The sequence below is a fragment of the Ornithorhynchus anatinus genome, chromosome 8 (assembly GCF_004115215.2).
Source record: "Ornithorhynchus anatinus isolate Pmale09 chromosome 8, mOrnAna1.pri.v4, whole genome shotgun sequence".
Classification (NCBI taxonomy): domain Eukaryota; kingdom Metazoa; phylum Chordata; class Mammalia; order Monotremata; family Ornithorhynchidae; genus Ornithorhynchus; species Ornithorhynchus anatinus.
The window spans coordinates 38010340-38025448 of NC_041735.1; the positions used below are offsets into that span (position 1 = coordinate 38010340).

The window sequence follows — 15109 nt, forward strand, 5'->3', positions numbered from 1 at the left end:
CGAGCCAGCCAGGAGTCGAACCTAGAATCTTCTGATCCGTAGTCAGACGCGTTATCCATTGCGCCACTGGCCCCGCGCACGTTCTGAGGGGGGCAGCGCGCCCTTATGAGCGTGGGCGCTGACGGCGCCGCTCCCGCCTGGCGGATGACGTCATCACGCCCCCTCCCGACGTCCTCCCCGTCGCCCGGGACGCCGCGCGTCTGCGGAAGTTTGTCCGCCGCCGCGCTCCGTCGGTGACCGGTAGGACCGGCGCTGAGGGGGCGGCGGGGAAGGAGGAGGAGGAGGAAAAAAAGGAGGAAGAAGAAGAGGAGGAGGAACAGCAGCAGCAGCAGCAGAGATGGCGGCGGCCGCCTACGAAAAGCTGAAGCTGTAAGTACCTGCGGGGCCCGAGGGGGGAGGGACAGGCCGCGCCCCCCCGCCCTGCTCAGGGCCTGCTCGGGGTGCGCATGCGCGGCCAGTCCTTCCCCCCCCCCCCCATTTTATTAATTCCTATGTATCTTTAATTCTTTTTATTTTACGTTCCCCGCGCCTCTCCACTTCTTTCCCTGTCCTTCTCCCCCCTCCCAGCCCGTCGTGGCTGTTGTGTCACTGGCTGTCAACGCCTTGGCCTTGGCGGGTTGTTCTTTCGATCGTATTTATTGAGCGCCTCCTGCGCGCGGGGCACTGGACTAAGCGCTTGGAATGGACAAAGCGGCAACAGAGAGTGACCGTCCCTGCCCTTTGACGGGCTCACTGTCTAATCGGGGTGGTGTGACCTTGGCTGAGTCATTGCCCTGCCCCGGGGCCTCGGTGTCCTCATCTGTGAAATGGGGGTGAGGAGGTGATTGATGTGGTCTTGTTTTTCTGCCCGTCCGTCTCCCCCGATTGGACTGTGAGCCCGTCATGGGGAGGGGGGGCGGGGTCTCTCTCTTTTGCCCAATTGTCCATTCCAAGCGCTTAGTACAGTGCCCTGCACATATTGAGCGCTCAATAAATACTACTGATTGTGTGCCCCACGTGGGACACCCGTGGATCCTCCCCAGCGCTTGGCACATAGTAAGCGCTTATCAAATGCCAACATTATTATCTCCAAGCGCTTAGGTCAGCGCTCTGCACAGAGTAAGCGCTCAATAAATACTATTGATTGACTGTGTGCCCCACGTGGGACACCCTTGGATCCACCCCAGCGCTTGGCACATAGTAAGCGCTTATCAAATGCCAACATTATTATCTCCAAGCGCTTAGGTCAGCGCTCTGCACAGAGTAAGTGCTCAATAAATACTATTGATTGACTATGTGCCCCTCGTAGTTCACCCTTGGATCCACCCCAGCGCTTGGCACATAGTAAGCGCTTATCAAATGCCAACATTATTATCTCCAAGCGCTTAGTACAGAGCCCTTCACACTGTCAGTGCTCAGTAAATACGGTTGGATGAACGGATAATAATTGTGGTGGTTTGCTAAGGATTTATTCTGTGCCAAACCCTCTGCCAAGCGCTGGACTGGGTCCATCGGGTTGGACCCACAGTCCCTGCCCCTCTTAAGCCTCATGACCTCATTTCCCAGAGACGTGAAAGGACCTGCCCAAGACCCCACAGCAGACAGGTGGAGGCGGAATCAGAACCCAGGACCTTCTGACTCCCAGGCCCGGGCTCAGTTCACTGCGCCATGCTGCGTCCCCCTCACACACCCTCTGCAGTCTTATTATTGTTGTTAAAAAACTAAATAAATCATTCAATAGTATTCATTGAGCGCTGACTATGTGCAAAGCACTGTACTAAGCGCTTGGAATGGACAGTTCGACAACAGAGACAATCCCTGCCCATTGATGGGTTCACAGTCTAAACTGGGGAGACAGACAGCAAAGCAAAACAGAACAAATAATCTTTATTGAGCGCCTGCTGTTTGCAAAGCACTGTACGAAGCGCTTGGGAGAGTACAGTATAACATCAAACATATTCCCTGCCCAAAACGAAGTCATAGTCTAGAGGGGGAGACATATTAATATAAATAAATAGATAAGTAAATTCCATATGTATGTATACACATGTATATGCACACACATACAGATATATGCATATGTGTATATATGCAGGTGTATATGCACACACATACAGATATATGCATATGTATGTATATACGCATGTATATACATATATATACATGTGTGTGTGTGTATATATATATACACACACATACAGATATATACATTTGTGCAGTTGAAAAGGGAGGAAGGATGAATGAAGGAGCAAGTATGAGTGGCGCAGAGGGAGTGGGAGAAGAGGAGAGGAGGGCTTAGGGAAGTCTTCCTGGAGCGCTTAGTACAGTTTTTTGCACATAGTAAGTGCTCAATAAATACGATTGAATAAATGGAGGAGATGTGCCTTCGATAAGGCTTTGAAGTGGGAGACAGCAATTATCTGTCAGATAATTATCAGTGTTGGACTGTGGGAGCCAAAACAGTGATTCCCCTCCACCCCCATCCCCCAAAGCCTTATTGAAGGCCCATCTCCTCCAAGAGGCCTTCCCAGACTAAGCCCCACTTTTCCTCATCTCCCACTCCTTCTGAATCACCCTGACTCGCTCCCTTTGCTCTTCCCCACTCCCAGCCCCACAGCACTTACGTACCGTTATCTGTCATTTTATTAACTGATATTGATGTCTGCTTATTTGCATTGATATCTGTCCCCCTCCCCCCCCCCTTCCCCCCAACCAGACTGAGCTTGTGGGCAAGGATTGTCACTTTTTATTTCTGTATTGTGCTTTCCCAAGTGCTTAGTACAGTGCTGTGCACACAGTAAGCATGCAATAAATAGAGTCGAATGAATGAAAAACGCCAACCAGCCGAAGGCGACGTGAATTCTTGCTCTTGTGTTGCAGAATAGGTTTCAGGGACACTAGCTGTATCACTAGGTCATTTCCCCAAAGTTTATTTTAGTACGTGGAATTCAAGGGCTTTTAGTCGAACAAGTGTCGATTGGTAACTTTTTATATTCATTCACCCGAGTGAGGGACTAAAAACAAAAAATTATCACTTGATTTAGGAGGCGTTATTTCATTGCATCTACCCTCCAATTCTAGAAAACCCACTCTTTGGAGGTTTTGATTTTGAGTACAGGTCCTTTTTTAGATTGTTGTATGAAGATTTCTGGGTGGGGTGGGTGAACACTTGTATTTTAACGCCACTAATTGTTCTCTATTTTAAACTCCCTTAGTCTGTTGTAAAGAGTGAGATCCTTGCACATAATATGTTATTGTGTTCATTGGCTACATGAGGATGAATTACAGGTCATCAGGGAAAATCAAATGAATTATCTTTCCAGTCAGTCATTGTTATTTATTGAGTGTTTACTGTGGGCAGAGCACTAATAGGACTGAATGAATAATCTAAGCATCTGGGAGAGTATAAGAGAGGAGACACAATCCCTGCCCTCAGTGACCTTACAGTCTAGACCTTCGCACAGACATTAAAATAAATTTCAGATAAGGGGAAGCAAGTGTTTTGTGGGTGGGGAGAGTTCGGGCAAATACCTAAATTCTTAGGACTCAAGGACATAGGTGACACGGTATAAGAAGGGAAATTGCACTCACTGTACTAGTCAATTGGGAGAGCAGAAGAGAATTGGTGGATACGAGACGCTTGCCATCAAGGATCTTACTGTCTATCGGAGGAGTTTAGTCTTAGTGGAATAGGGAGGGGAAATAAATTAATCAGGGAATTAATGAGTAGGTGGAGAGTAGAGGAGTGAAGCATGCAGGCAGGGTTCTAGTGGGAAGAGGAGTGAGGGAAAATGAGAGCTGGTCCAGTGTCTTAAAGCCAGGAGAAAGGAGTTTCTGCTTGATTCAGCAATGGAAGGACCACCACTGGAGGGGTTGGAGGCGTGAGGAGACATGCACCGAATGGTTTTTCAGAAAAATGATCCAAGCAGCAGAGTGAACCATGGCCTGGAGAGGGGAGGGGCTGGAGGCAGAGAGGTCAGAGAGGAGGCTGAAACAGACATCAAGATGGCATATTGAGTACTTGGATTAGTGTGTGGCTGTTTAGGTGGAGAGGAAGGGGCAGATTCTGGAGGTACAAGTGACAGGATTTGGTGATTGATTAAATATGTAGGTTGGAGAGAGAAGCACCATGAATAATCTCAAGATCGAGGGCTTGTGAAGCAAGGAGGCTGGTGGCATGATCAGTAGTGTTGGGCAAAACTGAATTGCAAGGAATTGAGGGAATTGGATACGAAGAAATTGAGGCAGCGGGTATAAATGACTCTCAAGGAGTTTTGACAGTAGTGGTAAAAGGGAGATGAAAGGTGCAGTGGCGGTGAGGGACTTTTTTAGGGTAGGAGACACAGGAGTGTGTTTGAAAGCAGAGGGGAAGGGACCATTAAAGAGTGGTTGAAGATGGCAGTTAGTAAGGGGAGAAGGGAAGGCATGGAGTTTTAATTAGGGTTTGAGGCGATTGAGTGGGTCAAGTGGCAGGGGTAAATTTCCAAAGGAGACAGGAAACTTCCCCCCTCTTCTCATCGGTACACCTTTCTCACCTCCTCAGGGCAGTATTTGATGAGCCATTTATTGATCATTTCCATTTACCTACAGGCTTCTTGAACTTTTCAAGAGGCATGATGAAAAGTCACCTCATAGATGACTCAGAGAAAACAGCAGAGCCATTTTGTAATGCCCTCTTCTAAAGAATTAGCTTCAGGGGCTATGCAGAAATGATGCCCGAGGAGCTTATCTCTGGTAAATAATACTGCAGTGCTAGTATCATTTATTGGAGACAAAGTTTCTAGGTATCACCTGTACTTCATACCATCAGAACATGACTTGGGCAGGCAGGGAATGTGTCTGCTGATTGTTGTGTTATACTCATCTCTTCCAAGCACTTAGTACAGTGCTCTGCGCACGGTAAGCACTCAGTAAATACCATTGATTGTAAAGAAGAGTAAAATTAAAGGTGGTTTGGGTGTTCCCATGTCTCCAGCGTTTTCCTGACTCAGCAGAGCACTGTACTAAGTGCTTGGGAGAGTTCAATATAACAAGGCAGGGAACATGTCTACCAACTCTGTTATATTGTACTCTCCCAAGGGCTTAGTACAGTTAAACATTTAGTACAGTGCTCTGCACATAGTAAGCGCTCAGTACATACTGTTGAATGAATACAGTGCTCTGTCCACAGTAAGTGCTCAATAAATGTAATTATTTGATCCTCATGTCCATTTCCCTAAGGATAGTCACTGGCCAAACATGCAAACATCTTCCCTCTCCTCCCTACTCTGCAGTTCTTCACATTTCCCCTTGTGAAAGGTGATCCCTCTAATGGAAAAAAAAGAAATGACTTTACACTTGTTTTCCCCAACTGGGCAGGGCCTATAGGAAATACAGGGTTGAGATATTCCTAAGGGTGTTGAAATGCTTGTCTCAAATGGCAAGAGCTGCTGAAAGACCATGGCATTAGCGTTACTTCCCCAAACCCCCAAAGGCTGATAGGAGGTAAGAGGTTTATTTACAATAGAGAATTTTTGGTTAAATTTGTTAGTGGCAGAAGGGTCAGAGACTGGAAGGCCTCTCAAATGGAATAATAATACTCAAGTCATTTTTTGAAACGTTTGTGGAAATTAGGGTAGAAACGATATAAGATGTCTACCAACTCTACCGAGAAGCTGCCACCGAGAAACAGCGTGGCTCAGTGGAAAGAGCCGGGCTTGGGAGTCAGGTCATGGGTTCTAGTCCCGGCTCTGCTGCTTGTCAGCTGTTTGACTTTGGGCAAGTCACTTCACTTCTCTGTGCCTCAGTTACCTCATCTGTAAAATGGGGATTAAATCTGTGAGCCCCACGTGGGACAACCTGATCCCCTTGTATCCCCCCCAGCGCTAAGAACAGTGCCGTGCACATAGTAAGTGCTTAACAAATACCACTATTATTATTATGATTATGTGTATGTTTACTGTTGTACTCTCCCAAGTGCTTATTGCAGTGCTCTGCACACAGTAAGCACTCAATAAATACTACTGAATGAATGAATAAAAGTTTTCTGCTGTAAATTGCTAATTGAACAATGACTCTGCCTTTTTTAAGTTCTGTAAATATTTTAAGCATGTTTATTTTAAACCTGATGCTTAGTAAAACCCTTACTTTACTCTCCTGTAACCACCTTCATGACCTCTGTATACAAGTAATTTACATTATAAGGGAGTGAAAGAGGACCTAATCCTTGTCTACCTCTTGGCTATCTTTGACATTGGTGATCACTCTCCATCACACCCACACACCTTCCCACCCTCCAGGCTATCCACTGTTCCTGATTTCCAATCTCTTTGGTCACTCCTCATTTTCCCTTGTGGGTTCTTTGTCTTCCTGACCCCTGTTGTCTATAGGTATCCTGTGAGACTGAGTTGTAGGTCTTATGTCCTTCTCGTCCTACATTCAATCTGTTTGGGATCTCTCCTTTCTCTGTCCTATTGCTCAGGTCTTCCCCCTCTGCCCTTCCTCCTCTGGGAGGAGACCTTCCAGAAATTTCTACAGGCCCATCCTCTCTATCTTTACAGTCTCATATCTCTTCCTGCTCTGATGGCCTGCAGGCATCTTATGCTGAGCCCCCCTTTTCCTCCCAAACCTCCTCCTCCTCTTAATTTTCCCATCGCAGTAGAGGATATCCCCATTCTCCGTCTCATAGATGACCACAACCTTGGTGTTATCTCTGACTCGGAGCATTCACCTCCCTTAATCTCCAAATCCTGCCAGCTTTTCATGGATCTGCCCATCCTTTTTCCACCCTTACCACTACCACCACCCGGTTCGAGCCCTCATGGCCCAACAGCTAACTACTTTAAAGGTCTCATCGCCTCAGATCTTTCCTCTCTTTAGTCTGTTTTATGTGCAGCCATTCGTAACACATCACTCCCCTCCTCAAAATCCTCCAATGGCTTTTTGCTTCCTCATGTACAGATCAATAACTTTTAATCATTGGCTTCAAGCCATCCCCCCACAGCTGACTCCTTCCTACTTTACTGCTCTCTTCTCCCACTACACCCCAGCTTGCACTCCTCACTCCTCCCCGAGCGTAACCATACCTCGATGGGAACAGGGGTCAGTTATAGCTGTCACCTCCCTGGAATTGGGATCGTTGGAATGAAGGCATTTAGTTCCTTGCACAGCCTCTCTTGTAAGATGAGGGGTAGACTTAGAACAGTGTGTGGCACATAGTAAGTGCTTAACAAGTGTCATCTTTATTATTATTATTATTATGGAAGTTGGAGTTGCTCTAGAGCACTGACCAGGCCATGACTCTCTCCTGGCCAAGCCCTGATTGTTTTCCGGTTGTGCAAGGTTGTGCCTTTCTCTCTCTCTCCCTCTCCCTCCCCCCTTCCCCACAAAAGAGAGACCTACTCCCTGTAGCCACACCCCAATTTTCCTCAAAAGGAAAAAGTTGACACTTCTGATTGTGATACTCAGTATAATCACACCACTGGTCATACTCTTGTCATACACAAACCAAGACCTGCTTCATAACCCTCATGAAAAACCGCCTCTTCTAAGGGACAGCCACCTTCCCCAGGTGAGCCGTCCTATCAGTTGCCATCACCATTTTATGTACAGCTGTTTAGGCCTGGTCTTAGTTAATTGTTTTTTGTTGTGACTAACAGTTGAAAAAGTAGACAAATTGTATATATACTCTCAATTAAGATATATTTGGCAATTTATGCCTTCCATTTTGCCCCATTGAATTGTAAGTTCTTTGAGGGCATGGACTGTATGTCTTTTATGTGTTACATGTTCCCAAGTGCATGTTGCAATGCTCTGCAAACAAGAGGTGACCAATAAATACTGCTGATGTTGGCTGAGGAGGAGATTCCATTTTCAAGGTGAAAAACATCGAAATATCTCACAAGAATAGACAAACCAACTGTCCAACTAGTCTTGGGAGAAAATTCACACTTTTCAAAGTTGTATCGAAACACGGTATCCTTTTTTTTCAAAAATTTTCCCAACAGTTTGGCAGATGATCCTGTTTTCTCATCCGAGTTCTTATAATTTGTTTCAAAGTTAAATGCAGGTTGATTACTCCTTTTGAATCCCCAAGTAAAGTTGTCATGGATAGATGATAGCTATGGATAGTTTTTCCCTCTCTGAAGTTTGAAGATCACAAAACACTTTTAGTATTCTACAAGAAAAGTTTTATAAAATTGATTGTAATCTGTCCATTAGCAATTTTATGAAAGTTTAGGATGAAGGATAATCTGGCTTCATCTTGCATATCAGGTATGACTCTCACCAGAAGACATTGCCTTTCTTATTTGTTATCATGGCCATTGAGGTGGTTGGGATGGAAATGAACTAGACATGAGACTTTTAAATGAACAAAAAATTGGGGTAGGAAAATGTCTGAAAAATAGAATGAATGTTTCCTTGTTGTGGGCAGGGAATGCATCTGCTAACTCTAGTATTATACAGTCCCGGGCAGAGCTCTGGGAATAGTAAACACTGAGTGATTAGAAATTGCTCTTGTGTCAGTTTTCCAGATGCCACTATCCTTGGCATTGGTCTTGATTTTTTCCCCCCCAATAGCCGTGCCCAACAATGTAATTTCATGTATTATCGTAAATAGATGCTGGAGATTTGGAATAAGATGATCGTCATTTTTTTGTAGTTTTTGTTTTTTCAAAGATTCTCTTCCTCTTACCGTTTTCTTGCATACTAAATAGTTTTGTCTGTGACTTGAGTTAGTTTGTATAGTGAACCTATAAAAATGAATATTTAAAAAGCAGTTCTAATTCAATCTGTGTGATTTTGCCATGATTGAGGGGTCAGTCAGTGGTCTTCAAGCAGGAACTGCTGCCAGTTCTTGAACTACACTGTGCAAGTTATTACATGTTATAAAATGTGCATTTGGGATTGATTCTTTTAGGGAATTTTAAGATATTCAGGGCCAAACTGCTAACTTTAGCTACCACTGCAGCTAAGAGTGTATCCATAACGTGTCTACGAGAAGCAGCAGCGTAGCTTAGTGGAAAAAGCCCTGGCTTGGAAGTCAGAGAACATGGATTCTAATCCTGGCTCCGCCTCTTGTCTGCCAAATGACATTGGGCAAGTCACTTAACTTCTCTGTGCTTCAGTTACCTCATCTGTAAAATGGGGATTAAATCTGTGAGACCCACGGGGGATAATCTGATTACTTTGTATGTACCCCAGTGCTTAGAACAGGGCTTGACACAGTAAACACTTAACAGATACCATCATCATTATTATTACTAACAAATCAGTTGGTTTTTTTTCAGTGAAATAACAACACCCAGAAATGAATGACTGTAATTGGCTCATAGATATTTTGGTGGTCAACTCTTCAGTATACCCCTATGGTGACACAACAGAGGAAAAAAAAAACATATTGAGGGCAGCTGTATCCTCCATAGTGATTCACAGTAGTCCAAATTCTGTCTGAAGTAAGTCGTGAATACAGTGTCGTCCTTGAACTGTGTTTAAGTTGAACTGGACTTTGAAGTAGAGACTAAGGATGCATTGTTAATGACTTAGTATTCGGGGGTATTTTCATTAAAATCCTGGTCTAGAGTTCATCATCTAATAGGAGAGATCTCTTTCATCTATAAGAGGGGGAGAGTTCTGGATTATGAGGACTGCTGGACACCCATGTTGACCAGTAGTGGTCTTTTTTGAAGGATTTCTGTCTTGATCTCCTTCCTCTTCAGTGCCCTATTGCTCTTTTGGTACTTGTCATTATCCTTGTCTTGTGCTTGTGTTTTGATTTCATCTTACCTTCCGGGTACGTTGTCAACCCTCTCTATTCTCCTTATTCTTAGATGGTGGCCCCCAAAGGGACCAGGCACTGTCTAGATTGTAAATTCGTGGGTAGGGAACTGTTACACTTTACTCTCCCAAGCACTTAAAACAGTGCTCTGCACACAGTGCCCAATAAATGTGATTGATAGTTCTCAAACTTGTATTTGCCCCCAGTGTTTAGTAATGTTTTGCATACCATAGTCACTTAAAGTATTACTATTACTACCTCTTTGCCATTTTGATTCACTTTTATGTCTCCGGGTGTGTATCCTTAGGACATCATAAGCAGGGTTTGCCAAGAGGAAAATTGAGGAAATTGGGTGTTCTAGTGTTTTAATCTAAGTTCCCCATCTCGCTTTACAATGACTAGCAGCAATAAATAATTAAAAGTAGAAGTGTTAGTGCCTTAAATGGAAAGACAGACTCTTAATATAAAAACTATAACCTGTGGCTGTTGCCTTGGGCAGGGGGAGCCAAGGAATTAAGGAGTTGAGTTCAATAAACTAAAGGGTTCCAGCAGCATTTTCACATGTTCTTAAATTTGGAAAGGGTATGGGTGGACTTTAGCTTCAATGCAAAAAAAGGAGAGGGGCTTTTATGGGGGGTGGGGGATTAAGTGTAGAAATAAGAGGAGCAAGAGGAAAAAAAAGAGGAGAGAAGAGGGCGATGAGGACACTTGAAACTCCTTCCTTTACTTTTATTTCCCTTTCCTAAGTGCTACATTCAGTTACATTAACCGCTCTCATGTAATAAATCAACTCTGATCACCTGTTTTGTCCCGTGCTCACCTACTAACTACCCTCGCCTCCCCCTTCTGCTCCTCCTTCCTCTCCACCTGGGAGTGGGGTAATTGGTGAACTCCCTAATGAATTTCTCTACCTTCACCTGCGTGGTTCATTCTAAACCTTCCTCTCTCCCCCTACCCTGATGCAAGGCTGTCACTGCTTGCAGTTATACACTGCAAAAAGTAATCCTTTCCTCTGCAAAAAAATGGGGTGGGGAAATTATGCAGAGGAGGCAATTAGGTTAGTAAATACAGTATTTGCCCTTCATGATATCCCTAACCATGTTGTTTTAGCATCCTTAATAACCCACTGTAGCCGTCTCTCAATTTGTACAGTCCTGTTATACCTATTGTCATATTCTGCCTGCCCAGACTCCTGTGCTTGAACTCTCTCTCCCCTGGTTGGAGAGTGAGGTCTGTCTCCCTCCCTCCCCCCAGTTCTTGCGGGTTTGGGATTTGGCAAACAACGGTAGCTGTCTAAACCCATCGTGATTTTGTAGATTAAAGTCATGTCCTTCCTCACCCTTTGTACTTTCCTGAGGAGAGATCTTCATGGTTTGTTTTTTTTCTCTGTCACATGGAAGCTGTTCCATCCTCCTGACCCCTTAGTTGCCTTTCTGTGTACTTCTTCTAGCTTTGTAAACTCTGAACTAAGATGCAGCAGCCAAAATTGCAGTTGGCAGTCCAGGGGCAAATGAACCCCACTGGGCCGCTCTAAATAATCCAGAAATTAAGGAGAAAACAAAGCCAAAGGTAGGATTGGTTTGTAAGCTGTTCAGTCAATGGAATCTAAGGGGCTAAGTTCCTGAGCAGATAACAGATTCTTCCTACTGTTTCAATCAGTCAGTTCTAATTCACGCCCCAATTTATAAGGTTTTGTCCAGGAATGCAATTACTGTGTTGTATGAGAATGTGTAGCTTCTTTTCCCCCATGCTGCTTAGCAAACAATACTACTTTGCTCTGTTTGAAATCATAATACAGAAGAATTAATGTTTGTGTCCAACGCCTTGCTCTTTTTTTTCCCCTCTTGCTTGACAGTTTTCCGTACATTCTGCTAGAAGTGGTAATAATTGTATTTATTAAGCAGCCACTGCTGTACTAGGTACTGGGAAAACAAAACAGGTGGATCAGAATTGAACAGTCTCTGGTCCCCAAGGGGCTCATAAATAAGGAATTAGTGGCTGGGGAGAGGGGTCGTGATAGAAACATAAGGAAAGGACAAAACAGTAGAAACAAGCACAGACAATATGAGATATGCCAGAATAGGTACATTACAAGGATGGTTATCATTCTATTTTAGTTTCTATTTTCTTCTATAGGATTTAACGTCCCTGATAAAACAGCGTAGGTCTGCGTGGCATCTGTTCTCAGGAGGACATTTCTTGTTAATTGAATCCTCTGTGTTCAAATGCATCTTCAGAATATAGGAAAATCTTGAAAGCAGGTTGACTCCTGGTAAAAAGAATGCCTTAAAAGCTGGGAATTGCCATTTCCTACTTGGCTGTATGTGTTGAAATCACTAAATGAAGCAGCATGACTTAGCAGAAAGAGCCCCGGCTTGGGAGTCAGAGGTCATGGGTTCTAATCTCGGCTCTGCCACTTGTCAGCTGTGTGACCTTGGGTAAGTCACTTCACTTCTCTGTGCCTCAGTTACCTCATCTGTAAAATGGGGATGAAGACTCTGAGCCCTATGTGGTACAATCTGATTACCTTGTATCTACCCCACTGCTTAGAACAGTGCTTGGCACATAGTAAGCACTTAAATACCAACATTATTATTATTATTATTTCATTAATTATTAGTTTTCCCACAGACAGTGTAATTTTACTTATGCCTTTTTGCAAATTCTCCAGAGTGGATCATTCACCAGATAGAGGCCAGGAAACACTCCTGTGTTTCACTATTTGTCCAACTTTTTCTGTCTCATTCCACCCTCCTCTCCTCTATTTCAGAAAACAGAAGAGTTTTCAATGAGCCTCAAATTCCAACAGTTGAGTAAGGTGTGTAAACATTTTGTGAGTGAGAAATGGATGGGCTCTGTACAGAGGTGGAATGTCAGTGTTTCTGAGAAAATAACCTGGGAAAAAGCAAGTCATTTTCCATTGGCAGTATATCAGGTTTCTATATTACTCTAATCGCTTTTCTGGGAAAGTGACTTTCACTCTTGGTTGTGAATAATTATAACTAAGAGCTGAACAGTTATATTAAATATGGGATGTGGTTTTCTTTACCACTTCTCATTAAAAAGCAGTATTGTACTGTTGTCTTGTCAGTTCACCCAGCTGTGTTATAATGGAGCAGCAATAATAAAATTTGAATGCCCACCAGGAGCAATGTACTCTATTAGGGGTTTGGGAATGTACAACCAAGCCAGGTGTAGCATTCCCCTCCCACAACGTGCTTACAGTCTAATTGGGGTGACAGTCATGAAAACACTTTCAGTAGTCAAAATAAATAATTGACCCTACAGCTCAATAAGCAGAGAAGGCTTCTCAAAGGGAATGGGATTTTAGGAGGCCTTTGAATATAAGGAGGGCTTAATCCTCTCTTGTGGCCTAGGGAATAGTGCTTGGACCTGGGAGTCAGAAGGACTTGGGTTCTAATCCCGGCTCCGCCACTTGTGTGCGATGTGACCTTGGGCAAGTCACTTCACTTCTCTGGGCCTCAGTTCCCTCATCTGTAAAATGGGGATTAAGACTGTGAGCCCCGGGTGGGAAATAAACTGCGTCCAACCTGATTAGTTTGTATCTACCCCAGATCTTAGTACAGACCTTGGCACATAGTAAGCACTTAAGCAAATGCTGCAAAAAAAAAATATGAAGAGAGCGGATATGTAAGATGGGAAAGGTTGTTGGAGAGCCTTAAGGCCAACTGGCAAGAGTTTTTGTTTGATGCCAAAGGGTATGGTGAGTCAGTGTAAGGTTTGAGGAGTGGAGAGAGATGTGGCTTCAAAAAAACGATCTGTGCCATAGTCTGCAGTATAAATTGGAATGGGGAAAGACTAGAGATGTGAAGATGAGTAAATAGGAGAAGCAGTATGGTCCAGTAGCCTAGAACATGGGCCTGAGAGTCAGAAGGGCCTGAGTTCTACTCCTGGCTCTGCCACTTATCTGCTGTGTGACCTTGGACAAATCACTTAACTTCCCACTGGCTTGGTTAAGTCATTTGTAAAATGGGCATTAGTACTATGAGCCCCCTGTGGGGCATGGATTGGGTCCAACCTGTTTAGCTTGTGTTTACCCCAGTGCTTAGTACAGTGCGTGGAACGTAGTAAGCACTTAAATGCCATAAAAGAAGGTAGAACAATCATATTTGAGCACTTACTATGTATAGAGCCCTATACAGAGCACTTAAGAAGAGTACAATATAACAGGCATTATACAGCCACATAGTCTAGTCTCGTTGTCGACCCTTGTGGGGCCCATGTGGGGCAAAGGCTGCATCTGACCTGTCTATAATATATCTATTCCAGTGCCGAGCTCATGGTAAGCGTTTAGCACGGGACGTGGGAAGTGCTTAACAAATAACATTATTTTTTACGACCAGAGCCTGGGCTAGGGCGATAGTTCCAAGGTTTGGACTTGGCAAGAAATTAAATGTGGGAGTTGAAAGACAGCAAGGAATTGAGGATGACACCAAGGTCGCAGGTTTCCAGGGCAGGGAGACTGAAGCCATGTGCCCAGTGTTTCCTTGACCTGTGTTGCACAGTATCCAAACAGGCTTCCAATGTTGAAAGGACATTTGCTAATTCCACCATTGCGTTTTACCTGTGGTAAAAGCCTCCTCTCATTTTTAATTATTTTTATAATAAATCTTCATAAGGCAGTATTTCTTTTCAATTCTCAGTCACCTAAAATTCTACAGCATTATAAAAAAAAGTTACAGCAGAAGGGAAAGAGGCATAGCGTTCTGCATCTCCAAGAAGCCCTCAGAAACCTTTTATCAGGCTGATGATATCATGTTGCTCCTTATACCAATCTAGTCTGAGCAACATGCTGCTCTCACGTGTTTTCCAAATATTCAGTTTTTCAAGTATGTATGATTTCATTTATCTTGGTATATCAAGTTTCTCTAGCTTCCATTTTAAGAATGCCATATTGTATTTCAAAAAGCAGCTTGCGAAGGACCATGATTTTAAGCACTAGTTTTGTTTAGATTTTGTTGAGAAGAATACTCCAAACAGATGTACAGATTCACATTAACATGAAACCATGGAGTTCATAGTGATAGAAAATAGGTTTATATTTAACACTTATATTTACTAATCAATGGTATTTACTGAGCACCTACTCTGTGCAGAGCACTGTACTAAGAATTTGGGAGAGTAGAAGACAAGAGTTGCTAATCAGTCAATTAGTATTTATAGAGCGCTTACTACTCATAGAACATTGTAATAAGCACCTGGGAGAGTACGATATGAGTTGGTAGACAGTTTGCCATCCACAGTGGTATTGCTGTAAGGCTGAGATGTAATCAACCAACCATAGTTTGTTACAAATAAAATGAGGGGTTTTTTCTCCTCCAAAATTGTACCCTTTAATTTCGAATACTTCGT

At 43.7% G+C, this 15109-nt stretch overlaps 1 protein-coding gene and 1 non-coding gene across 3 annotated transcripts in view; one reads left to right on the forward strand and one right to left on the reverse strand.

Annotated features, from left to right (window-relative positions):
• TRNAR-ACG lies at positions 1–73 on the reverse strand. The gene has a single exon. It is a non-coding gene; the product is annotated as a tRNA-Arg (tRNA).
• Positions 74–201: 128 nt separating this feature from the next.
• Positions 202–15109, forward strand: part of SACM1L (SAC1 like phosphatidylinositide phosphatase) — a 48298-nt gene continuing 33390 nt past the window's right edge. For both annotated transcript variants that reach the window (XM_016227140.3, XM_016227141.3), the window contains exon 1: positions 202–369. In XM_016227140.3, coding sequence (XP_016082626.2) covers positions 338–369 — 32 coding nt within the window. In that variant the 5' untranslated portion in view covers positions 202–337. The remainder of the gene's footprint in view (positions 370–15109) is intronic.